Source organism: Nicotiana tomentosiformis, chromosome 12 (genome assembly GCF_000390325.3).
Source record: "Nicotiana tomentosiformis chromosome 12, ASM39032v3, whole genome shotgun sequence".
Taxonomy (NCBI): Eukaryota; Viridiplantae; Streptophyta; class Magnoliopsida; order Solanales; family Solanaceae; genus Nicotiana; species Nicotiana tomentosiformis.
The window spans coordinates 69,707,545-69,720,571 of record NC_090823.1 but is presented as its reverse complement, the minus strand read 5'-3'; the positions used below and the strand labels follow the sequence as shown (position 1 = coordinate 69,720,571).

General features: G+C 38.4%; 1 protein-coding gene across 1 annotated transcript; it reads right to left on the bottom strand.

Annotated features, from left to right (window-relative positions):
* Nucleotides 1-6,237: 6,237 nt before the first annotated feature.
* On the bottom strand, nucleotides 6,238-7,380 carry LOC138902821 (uncharacterized). Its single transcript, XM_070190722.1, has one exon. The coding sequence runs from the start codon at nucleotides 7,378-7,380 to the stop codon at nucleotides 6,238-6,240; it is 1,143 nt and encodes a 380-aa protein (XP_070046823.1).
* Nucleotides 7,381-13,027: the final 5,647 nt, after the last annotated feature.

The window sequence follows — 13,027 nt, the reverse complement described above, 5'->3', positions numbered from 1 at the left end:
AGGTAAGATTTGAACTTTTCACCATGATAGAATTGAACTAAATGAATTTTTCTTACTAACTATTGTAATTCTATATAAAAAGAGTAACACAGCAACTAATTAATCAAACAAAGCAAGGAACAATGATATGTGTTTGTTATGAAGATAAATTTGACATGGTACCACAGTTAAAAGAATTACTTATACTAGATAGACGGCAAATTCTAATGTTTGATTTATAAGAAGAGAACGTATTGAGATAGCAATTATTAAATGTACTGGAATTCTCCACTTGCGTCTTGCTTGTAAATATTTGATAATGCAATGAAACCCTATATTTGGTTGCTAAAATAACTATTGCAAGTCCATTTGCGTAAAATCATTTCGTTAAGAACTTTTTTGATATCTAAATGTATGTTAAACTCATCAAATAATCAATAAATAACATCACCAACCATTATATATTATGGTTTGAGTTTGGGTGTGTGTGTGTGGTGGGTGGTTTGGGGTGGTGGGGGGTGGGGAGGGAGGGGTTGGTGCTATTCTACCCAACCGTAGTATTTCAACTTAGATAGGTGTAATTTCGACCATAATTTATCTTTGTGTTTTAATGAAGTTAATATTATAGTGAAACGATCATTATTTAAACAGAGGATAAAAATGACTCAAGGTTTTATATAATGAAACCAAGGAGGTGGGAATGGTTGCCATTTTGGAAAGAAATAATCAATTGAGGAAACACTGAGTACAAGCTATGAACTATAAATAATGAGAGGACACCTTATAAAGTTGTTGGTAAATTTTTTTATTTCCTTAGATGGAAATACTTCTTGTTCTTTTAAGAATTTTATGTTTTATCCAATTTGCCAATTAAGTGACAATTCACCAAGTTGGTGAAGCATTTATTATTATTCTTCTTCTTCCTTTGTTATTTTATTTTATTTTAACTTTTAATTGTTGGTTATCACCGTGGAGAACTTGTCTTGCTTCTAAGGTTCCTTTCCCATTTCCTTATTTGTTTTTTGAATTTGTGTGTATCAGAATTGAAACTTTGAATTGTTTTTATCCTGCAAAGTGATAAGTCTGTAATAATTCAACGAAAGATTACTTTGCACAGGAATTATATTCAGTAGGAATTTCGACAAGTGACTTGGCATTTCTTTTTGTTAACCAACTTTTTAAAAATTTAAGACAGAACAAGTCTCTCTTTGACTTTTGCGGTTTCTTTGAAAAGATAAACTCTAGTTAACTCTCCACACTCTTGTTTAGCTTTAAAACGAAAATTTGATAGCTACACAATTAACTAGGTAGGCTTTATTGTTTAATACCAGGATTGGCTTATTATAGTGTTTGGGCTAGATCTGCCCCTCCGGAGTCTGCACACTCACAGTGAGTGCAATTGCTATTGATTCATGATATTTTATTCGGTCTGCATCTGCCTTGTACAATGCTGAGTGATTGAGTGTGATGAGTGATGATGAGTGAGAATTCAGATAGTCAGGTTGAGTACTCCGAGAATGTAAGTACGTGAGGCTTTCATTGTGTTGTATCACATACGATATGCATATTAGCAAGTAAATATAGAGATGTCGTATTCCTCATATCATTCAGACTTGACATATTATATGTTCTGAGTTTAATTGTTAAACCTGGAAGCATGTCTACATTCCTGTACTGGTACCTGCAATTATGAGTTTCTCTGAGATATTACTGTCATAAGTTTTGTAAATTTTCGTACTGTTTAATTATGTATTTGGACCGTATTTTTTGGACTCGTCACTGTTTTCAGTCCAAAGGTTAGACTTGTTACTTATTGAGTTGGCTGTACTCATACTACACCTTGCACTTCGTGTGCAAATCCAGGTATTTCCGGGCACGGTGGTTGTTGATCTCAAATTTTTCAGCCTTTCGGCGATTATCGAGGTAGCTGCCTTGGCGTCCGCAAACCTTGATTCTCCTCCCCTATCACTCAATTTTACTTATTCAGTTCTACTTTAGTAGAAAGTGTATCAGACTATATATTTGTATAGATGTTCATATACTCAGTGACACCCGGGTTTTGAGAAATTTTGTATTGAGCTGTGACGTTTTCATTCAGTTTTTATGAGACTTTTACATAGTTAAGCTTATTTCCTTATATTTTAAATTTTAAGATGTTGGTATGTGTGAGTTGTCGGCTTTCCTAGTATCATGATAGGCACTATCACGGAACTTGGGATTTTGGGATGTCGATCCATCGTCGCTACCTTTTCGAGGTTAGACTAGATACTTATTGGGTACACATTGATTTACGTACTCATACTATATTTCTGCACAAACTGTGCAGGTACTGAGGCAGGTAAATCTGGTATCCGTTCGGGTGCACATCAACATTATCCGGAAACCTTATCAAATTGTACCTTAGAATAATCAAACAACAATCTCGACTACAGAACAACATAATGTAGGAAATAGTGTAGTAGTGATAGGGATCATAGCAGAATCATCAAAGAAAATATAAAGTCTAGGCAAACATGAGAAGTCATTAAGGCATTTTAAGAAAACTTAATCATGTAGACTATTTGAATTCAGAATGAAAGTCAATAAGATAACATAATGACTTAATCAATACCAATTAGAGATACTCAAAAGTATGAAAAATGACCACAAATTAACAACACATTATCATCAACTGGAAAAAAATATCTGTACACTAATGACAAACATCATAAACGAATACAATTAACAAAAGATAACATCATGTTCATGATATTCGAATAAGACAATCAAAAGAGAAGAGGTAGAGGTGTACTAACCTTCTCTAGGGCAGCAAACCAAATAGAGATACTTTCTCATTGCGTAGGACCAAATCTTAAAGCTTGAGCAGTAAAATCACTCAGAAACGAAAAGAGAAACCAGAAATCAGTAAGAAAACCTAAACATTTTATGAAATCTTACTGTTGTTTTTTGTGTTCGTTTTAGGTCTGGTCTGTTAGGTGAGAGCATTGAAAGCTCCTTTTATAGTGGCATTCAATGCCTCTAGGTTTCAATAAAATTCAAATTTGATAGTGAAAGATGAAGATGAGTTGATGATGTGAGCAAAGTGAGTGAAATCAGAGAAGAGTAGAGGGGGAAAAAGCGAGGATTTTTTACATGAGAAGAGAGAGATTGATCGTTGAAGGCAGAAGACCATCGGCCAAGACTTAAAACCCAGAGGTCATTGCCTTTGACCTCTGGGTAAAGAATCCTCATAATGAATCCTCTGAAAAACTCCATGCATGCTCTGATTTGACGGAACGAGAGAGGATTTAAGCGATTTGAAGTTACATCTTCAAGCTAGGGTTTTAGATTTGAGAGAATTTTTAATCTAATAAGTGAAAACGGAAAGTGAATCACAGGCCTTACAGCCTAGGGACAAAGCATATAATTTTGCAAGTTTGGATTTGAAAGAATGAAGATAAAATGAGTGCTTCGATTTTACTGGCCATGTCTGGTGTTCAGATTTGAAGAGCAAAAGGGAAAGATCAGCAGGATTCTCGGATGAGGAAGCGAGGAAGGACCATTTGATGAGGGATTTCGTGACCTTGCACTGATTTGTGAAAGGTTCCATGACTAATGGGAAAGATGGGCCACTGGGTCTTAGACGAAATGATTTAGGGTTTGGGGTGAATTGGGATGTCTCTGGTGTTAAGAATGACAGATTGGGACGAGAGCTGTTGGATCATTTGATCAATGACTCCGATTATTTTGGGAATTCGGTGTTTAAAAATGATTCATGGAGGAAATTTGATGGCCGTTAGATTCTTGTGATCCAACGGCGGAGATAAAACAAGACGTATTTCAAAATAAATGGAAAAAATTGGATTAATCTTGGTCCGTTGATGATATGAATCAATGGCCATGATGGATTGTGTTTCTTTTGTGAAGGAATAGGATGGTCTACTTGGCCTGCTGCGACTGGCTCAAATGTGATAGCATGGATTGCCATAGTGGAAAGAGAGGGATTGTTTGGACTGGGTATTTTCGGATTGGGCGTGGGTATTGAGCTAGTTTTGATTTAAAGAATGACCAATTTGTGTTTAATAGAGAATTGCAATTATAGCATTTAGCCTCTTTTGTTCCCTTTTATAATTAAATTAAATAAGCTTAATAATTTCCAATAAAATGCAGTAAAATTGTAATTCTTATATACATTAATATCTATTTTAATTAATTATTTATAAATACTTCATTTCTAGAATTATAGTATTAGTTTCCAATTATTAACATAGTAGTCTAATCAACTAGAAATTAAGGAGTAATTTGTCAAGTTAAATATAAGGCATGTGTGATGTATATAAAAGTTATTTTAATAATCTTAAAATAGAAAGTATATTTGTAATTACATAGTACTAATACTAAGTGACTAATTTCAAAGCTAATACTTAATTAATTTGGTAGAAATAGGTATTTATTAATAGAAAATACTTTCAAAATATTTATTGTAAATTATTAAGTATAAGTAAATTAATTTTAAAAGGGAGGGTCAAAATTGGCCATCAACAAACATTAGAAACTAGCTCCTCCTGATAAACCAAGCTCTCATCTAGCTGAACTGTACTGTAATCTAACACATGTGACTTATCGGCATGGTACCTCCGGAGCATAGACACGTGAAAAACGGGATGAACTCCCGATAGACTGGGAAAATCAAGCTTGTAAGCAACCTCTCCAACTAGCTCCAGCACCTCAAATGAACCAATGAAGCTCGGACTCAGCTTGCCCTTCTTTCCGAATCTCATGACACCCTTCATCGGCGAGACTTTCAAGAGAACCTTCTCGCCCACCATAAATGATAAATCACGCACTTTTTGATCCGCATAACACTTCTGCCTGGACTAAGCTACGCGAAGTCGCTGCTGTATCAATTTTACCTTATCCAAGGCATCCTTTACCAAATCAGTGCCATATAACCTAGCCTCGTCGGGCTCAAACCAACAGATGGGGGAATAACATCGCTGACCATACAAAGCCTCAAATGGAGCAATCTCGATGCTGGACTGATAACTGTTGTTATAACCAAACTCGGCAAAATATAAGAATCTATCCCACTGACCTCTGAAGTCAATCACACACGCTCTGAGCATATCCTCTATAATCTAAACTATTCGCTTCGATTGCCCGTCGGTCTGCAGATGAAAGGCCGTGCTGAGCTCTACCCGGGTACCCAACTCACTATGTACTGCTTTCCAGAAATGTGAAGTGAACTAAGGGCCTCTAAAGATAGTGCATCCAGATCTTGAGGGCATGAACTATGGCGGCCAACTCCAAATCATTCATAGGATAATTCTTCTCGTGGGGCTTCAGCTAACATGAAGCATGTGCAATAATTCGCCTCTCCTGCATCAATACACAACCCAAGCCAACGCGTGAAGCGTCGCAACACACCGTATACATCCCTGAACCAGAGGGCAATACTAATACTGGTGTTGTAGTCAATGCGGTCTTGAGCTTATCGAAGCCTGCCTCGCAATCATTGGACCATCTAAACGAAGCACTCTTCTAGGTCAATCTAGTCAAAGACGTGGTAAGACGAGGCCAACTCTGAACTGCCTCGATTTTCTTGGGATTAACCTTAATACCCTCACCTGATACAACATGCCCCAAGAACGCCACATAATCAAATCAGAACTTGCACTTGGAGAACTTAACATATAGCTTTTGTTCCCACAAGGTCTGAAGCACAATCCTCAAATGCTGCTCTTGCTCCTCCATACTACGCAAGTAGATCAATATGTCATCAATGAAGACAATGATAAAAGAGTCAAGATATGGCCCGAACACCCAGTTCATCAAATCCATAGACGCCACTGGGGTGTTAGTCAAGTCAAAGGAAATCACTAGAAACTCATAGTGCCCATATCTAGTCCAGAAAGTCTTCTTTGGAACATCTGAAGCACGAATCCTCAGCTGATGATACTCGGACCTCAAGTTGATCTTAGAGAACACCCTAGCACCATGTAACTGATCAAACAAGTCATCAATACACAACACCGGGTACTTATTCTGGATAGTGTCTTTGTTCAGCTGGTGGTAATCAATGCACATCCACATACTCCCATCCTTCTTCTTCACAAAAAATACCGGTGCACCCCAAGGTGACATACTCGTCCTGATGAACCCCTTCGCGAGCAACTCCTCAAGTTGTTCCTTAAACTTCTTTGGACCCATACGGTACGATGGAATAGAGATAGGCTGGGTGCCTGACACTAAATCAATACTGAAATCTATATCCCGATCTCATGGCATGCCAGGTAGATCAGAAGGAAATACATCGAAGAATTCCCACACCATGGGCACTGAATCAATCGTAGGATTCTCCATAACTGTATCCCAAACATAGACCAAACAGGCCAAATAACCCTTCTCGATCATGTGTCGAGCCTTCAAGAAGGAGATACCATGACTAAACGTACTGATAGATGAACCCCTCCACGCCAATCTAGGCAACTCTGGCATCGCCAAGGTAACAGTCTTGGCATGGAAATCAAGAATGGTATGGTACGGAGACAACCAGTCCATACTCAGGATGACCTCAAAGTCGCTTATATCAAGCAACAGAAGATCTGCTCTTGTCTCATAACCATAGAAAGTCACTACACATGACCGGTAAACTGAATCCACAATAACAAAATCACCCACTGGCATGGACACATATAAAGGAACACCCAAGGACTCACGAGAGACATCCAGATAAGGAGCAAATAGAGAAGACACATATGAATATGTAGACCCTATATTGAATAGTATCAAAGCATCCCTACTGAAAATAGAAATAATACCTATGATCATAGCGTATGAGGCTACTGCTTCTAGTGTGGCTGGAAAGGCATAGAACCTAGCCGTAGTGCCACCTGACTGGCCTCTACCTCTAGGGAGACCACTATTCACCTGCCCTCCACCTCTAGCCGACCATACGGGCGGTGCTGCAACTGGTGAGGTGCTCATGGGCTGATGACCCTGCTGTACTGCCTTGCCACGATGCTTGGGGCAAAACCTCATCATATGACCAAGCTCCCCGCACTGGTAGCAATCTCTCGGTGCAGAAGACTGATGTCCCTGAGTCTGACCTGGGTGACCAGAATACCCATTGGAGGAACCCTGGATAGCTGGTGGATGGTAGGTACTCTCTGGATTGGCACTGCAGTAGGGCCGTGCTGGAGCACCCGGAGCAGGTGGTGGTACTGAATACATGGTTCTGCTAGACTGACCCCTCATGAACTGACCGTTGCTACCATACGGGGCACCATTAAATGCACCAAAATATCGAGGCTGCTTATCCCTCGGTGTATGATCTAGTCCGTAGTGGCGGATACCCTCCATCCTCCAAGCTATCTCCAAAACCTGCTTGTAAGAAGTCCCCATCTCAACCTCTTGGGCCATAGTAACCTAGATACCATAATGCAAGCCTACAATGAACATCCACTCTCTCTCTGCATCTATGGTGAGTATCATAAGTGCGTGGTGAGACAACTCAGAGAATCTCGCCTCATAATCTATCACTGATATCTGACCCTTGTGGAACCACTCGAACTGACCTCGTCACTCTTCCCTCTGAGAGGGTGGAATATATCTATCCAAAATGAGACGTGTGAACTGGTCCCAAGTCAAGGGAGGCAAACCCGCTGTCCTTCTACAAAGATAAGACTACCACTATCTACGAGACTTGCCCTCCAACTGAAATGTGGTGAAATCCACCCCATTGGACTCCAATACTCCCATGTTTTGCAGCATGTACCTGCAACGATCAATGAAATCGTGTGGGTCCTCATGCCACTCACCGCCAAAGATGAAGGATGTAGCATAGTCCATCTGTCCAGCTGCTTCTACCGCTCAACGGTCATGGCTGGTCTGGGCTCTGGTATAGCTGCTGCAACTGGTTGACACCTGCCCGCAAGTAGTGCACTAGGGTTCTGATAAACGGTAGCAGCGTGCACTGGAGCTTGATCGGTATGGGTCTGTGCTCCCCCTCTTGCCTGAGATGTGGTCGGATCTGCCGGAAATAGCCAGGCCTGAGTCATAGAAACCATGAATCGCAACAAACGAACCATGTCCTCCTGAATCTCGGTGCAGTCATTAAATTCGTCAGGGCCGGCTCAGCTATAGGCGCCTCATTCTGCACCTCAAAAATAGGATCCTCTACTAGATCCACTGGTGGTACAACATGATCAACTCTAGGACGCCCAAGTCCTCTAGCAGGAGCTGTGGCCCTCCCTCTGCCTCTGCCTCAAACTCTAACAACTAGAGGAGCAGCTCCTCTGCCGCCGGGTACATCTGTAGAGCATGTTCTCACCATTTGTGAGAGAATAAGAGAATATACTTAGCATAACATCGACTGCATGATAGGAGATGAAGAAAGAGAAGTTTGCTAACACCCTATAGCCTCTCGAAGATAAGTACAGACGACTCTGCACCAATCCGCAAGACTCTATTAGGTGTGCTCATGACTAGTGAGACCTATGTGAACCTAGTGCTCTGATACCAAGCTATCATGACCCCAAATCCACTATTGGCTGTGATGGCACCCAACATCGCTATTAGACAAGCCAACGGTAAACTATCAAATTAATTACTCATTTTATTGCTTTTGAAATCATTAATTTTTATTTAATAAAGAAATTAAGTATAAAAGATAATAGTGATATAGCGCATAAATAAGACATATAAATGAAACGGTAATAATGTTAGGCAAAATCATAAACATCTACTAGTGAGTCCCAAAACCCGGTGTCACATGTACACGAGCTAACTAGTAGAATATTCCATGCCGATGAGTAAAAAAGTACTGCCTGGGATTGAAGAAAACCAACATCCAGTAAAGTAAAAGAAAATACAAAATCCCTACATCTACTGTCTAAAATAAAATAGATAGCAAATACAACAAGGAGGAGACTGCGGGTGTTGCATATTGGAGCATGGGAAGCAACTCGCCACTAGGTCTCCAGATAATGCTGATGCAAGCCCGAACAGATACCAGATGTACCTGCCTCAGTACCTGCACAATTTATGTAGAAGTGTAGCATGAGTACGTAAATCAACGCGTGTCCAGTAAATATCTAGTCTAACCTCGAAGAAGTAGTGACGAGACATCGACATCGATACTTACTAGTGGTCAATAAATAATGTACAAGAATTATAAATAGGCGTGAAATACAATAGTAATAATGGAATAAGAAACATTAAATAATTTGATCCTTTAACATAATATTAGTTTAAATTCCCCAAATATCACATACCGTGTCAACAAATAAGAACCATCAAGAAATCATCAAATCTCAAGTCATGAAAAAAAAATCATATATATATTCTGACTCCTAGCGATTTACGGACGAGTTACGCCGAGGTCGTACAAAATGATCCCGAATAATCGTATACACTGCCGAGGGTCAACCGGCGCAAACCATAGATGCATCTCAAATATACTGCGGAGGCGTTCAGATACATGTGACGGATACAAAATTCACCTACAATGTTTACACATGAGAACTTATAAGCTTTCATAAAGGTGCATCATCAATCTCTACACCGAGACATGGATTCCGTCAACTAACTATTACTTCTCCAATATATATCATCATTGTCCAATTTACTAGGCATATTGACCCATAAAAGAATCTCGCCTTTTAATATATCAAAACAATAAATAATATACACAACTAATAATAATTATATCAAGATTAAGAGTATAAGTACATTAAATAGACTAGAGACTTATTTTATTATGTCAGTATAAAATACTTATCTCTACTTGGTCCATTCAACACATACAAAATGTACTAGCACACAAAGTTAGAATTGTACCATTCCCATAATCAAGATAAATTATATTTAATCTTGTGTTACAATCATTTCGATGTTTTGTCCAATTTCATCTTTGATTGTGAACATAATCTTTATACTTATAAAAATCGATGATTTAATCTTCTGTGTACAAGTTGAACTCTATACATAAATCATCTACTATATAAGTAAAGGACACAAATGAATATATGATCTATTTAAAACTTTATTAAAATTGAATCAATAATTATTTTTATAATAAATACTATATCCAAACTAAACTCATAGTTAATAGTATATATCCCAACAACGTTTAATGTTAATTGTTGGAGGAGTATAATCGGCTCTTCCCAAGCAATTAATGTAAATCACTTGAACTGCAGATTTAGCCTAACACAAGGAGTGAAAAAGAACATATATGCGCGTTGCACGTGTACATCGTATTAATGGCTATAGAATTCTAAAAGAATTATATAAATTTTAAATTGAAAATTATTTTTGAGTTATTATAAAAGAAAAGTGTCACGACCCAATTCTCACTATAGGTTGTGATGGCTCCCAACATTGCCGTTAGACAAGTCAATGGTGATCTATCCATTTAGTTGTTTATTTTATTACTTTTGAAATCATGACTTTTATCTAATAAGGGAATTAACGCATAGATAATTATAGAAATATAAAATATTAACAAACATAAAAAGGAAATAATGACAACTTTAAGCAAAACTATAACATCTACTAGAAACTCCCAAAATCCGGTGTCACAAGTGCTCGAGCAATCTAGTAAAATATACAAATCACTATAACAACTGTCAGAAATGAAATAGACAGAAATATAAAATGCAATAGGAAGGAGACTTCGGGTGCTGCATATTTAAGTATGGGGAGCATCTTCCCACTAAGTCTCTGGATAATATGGATGCACGCCCGAACAGACATCAAATGTTCCTGCCTCAGTACATGCACAACTAGTGCAGAACTGGAGCATGAGTACGTATTAGTGATTAACGATGGGTTGACATCGACACTTATTAGTGGTTAATAAATAAAGTATAAGAATTATAAATAGGGAAGAAGCATAACAAAAATAATGAAATAAGAAAGACTGTAGGTAACATGATCCCGCAACATAATGACAGTATAAAATCTCCAAATATCAAGTACTATCTCAATAATTAAGTATCATCAAGTAAACATCAAATCTCAAATCAAGAAGGAATTATCATGTATATTCTGACTCCTAGCGATATCACACACGAATTATGCCGAGGTCTTACCGATCCAAAATAATCATGTACTTGCCAAGGGTCGACCGGCGCGAACCATAGATGCATCTCAAATATACTGCCAAGGTCGTTCGTCCCGATCCATAATGTTGTTTCCTAGCACCTGCCGAGGTGTACGGTGCAATTCACAGGAATAGAGAAACTCTCCGAACTATGAGTCATACAGTTACAACACAGAAATGGGCACATAAAGAAAGCATATTTTTCACTAGCAATCAAGTATTCCGCCAAAGACTCAAGGTAATGGAGCTCGGCTCAACATAATCTCTAATCAAGTTTCAAATATAAATTTAGGTAAGTAAACTAACAAGTTGAGTTCAAGTAATACAAATATTCCATGGTAAAGTCCTAAGTCTACCCGTATATAAGCATGATTTTAGCTACGTACGGACTCTCATCACCTCGTAGGTACGTGGCACCCGAAACTAGTAGCAATTAATAATTTAAGCACCTACGAGGATAATTCCCTCTTACAAGATTAGGAAAGAGAATTACCTCACTTCTAAGCTCACTTCTCGGCTCTCCAACTTCACTAATTGCCTCAAATCGATGCCGAACAATCCGAAACTAGCCAAAGATCGTACAAACTAATCACTATATGCCCAAAAGTTCATAATTTAGCTATTAGAGTGATTTCCCAACTCAATTTGAAATGTTCCCAAAGTTACCCCCGGGCCCACGTGCCTGGATTCCGAAAATATTCGTAGATAAAAGTTACTCATGAACTTACAAACTCAAATATATAATTTGTACTCAATTCCATAATAAATTTCGTGGTCTAATTGTTGCGCCCCTCTTTCTCGCAAAATCGGGTTTCGACACGTGACAACTCTTTTAAATGAAGGTGTTAAAAGATAGAGTCGCCACCTAACGGGTTTGAGGTGCGTTAGGGCACCTGTTTGCAAATAACTTTGGTTTAACCAGTTTACATCACCAAAGATCGGGTAAGGGCTCAAATTACCTCGAGGAGAAGGTGTTAGGCATTCTTCGAGGTCCACAACTGTGGGTCCCGGCCGAACTCGAATTATATGAATTAGTCAAAAACAAGAGGGAAAGATAAGAAGTTTGGGCAATTATTATCAATAGTCTACAAATAAACACAAATAATTGACTTTAAGACAAGATGGGGGGTCCTAAGTTTTTTAGCTTAAAGGATCACCCCATGCAACATAAATAATACTTCGTAACTCTCTCGAGGTGAGGTGTTATTCGTATTATTCAGCGGGCACAGACTATCATCTCCTGCTACCCGATTACTATCTTTAAGCTTTTACCTAAAGCACACTAAGTTGATTCTAAATCGTGCCCTATGCGTGCAATACCCGTCCCATGCATATGGCCCATGAGGCGTTTTGACCTCTATTTTGGATGGTTTCTAGACTTAGCATAGGCTGCTCAGAATTGATAAAACTAGGCGACATACAAAACAAGTTGGACTTCATGTAAAAGCAATTAAGGGCTCAAGTTAGCCTCCACACTTAGACAACAAATGCACACAAACAAATTAGGCGGGTGACAATTTCAAAATTAATAGAGTCTTAAATCCTATAGTCATGGCTTCTAGGTGATTCTGGATTTTAAACGTACAGACAATGTCGCTTTGCATATCGTGATTATTACAAATCCAATAGGCATGCTTTCTAAATTGTTTGCGCAGTAAAGTAGTGAGACAATTGCTAGTTCAAAATTGCCAGCGTTTGTTTTTATCAACACGCTTTTAGGCGAGCAGTAGGATCCTATAGGCAGGATTTCTAGGAATTGGCAATTGAAACTAGTTATTTATCCTTTCATTCCTATAGGCATGCTTTCTAGGCGAGCAATTTAATGGGAATGGCAGTAATAGTAGCTAATTTGATTACAGTCCTATAGGCATGACATTTATGTGAATATTATAAAGAGCAGGTATTTATTACTTAACGTAATCCTATAGGCATGATATCCAACATGAAGCAATTTGAACGAAT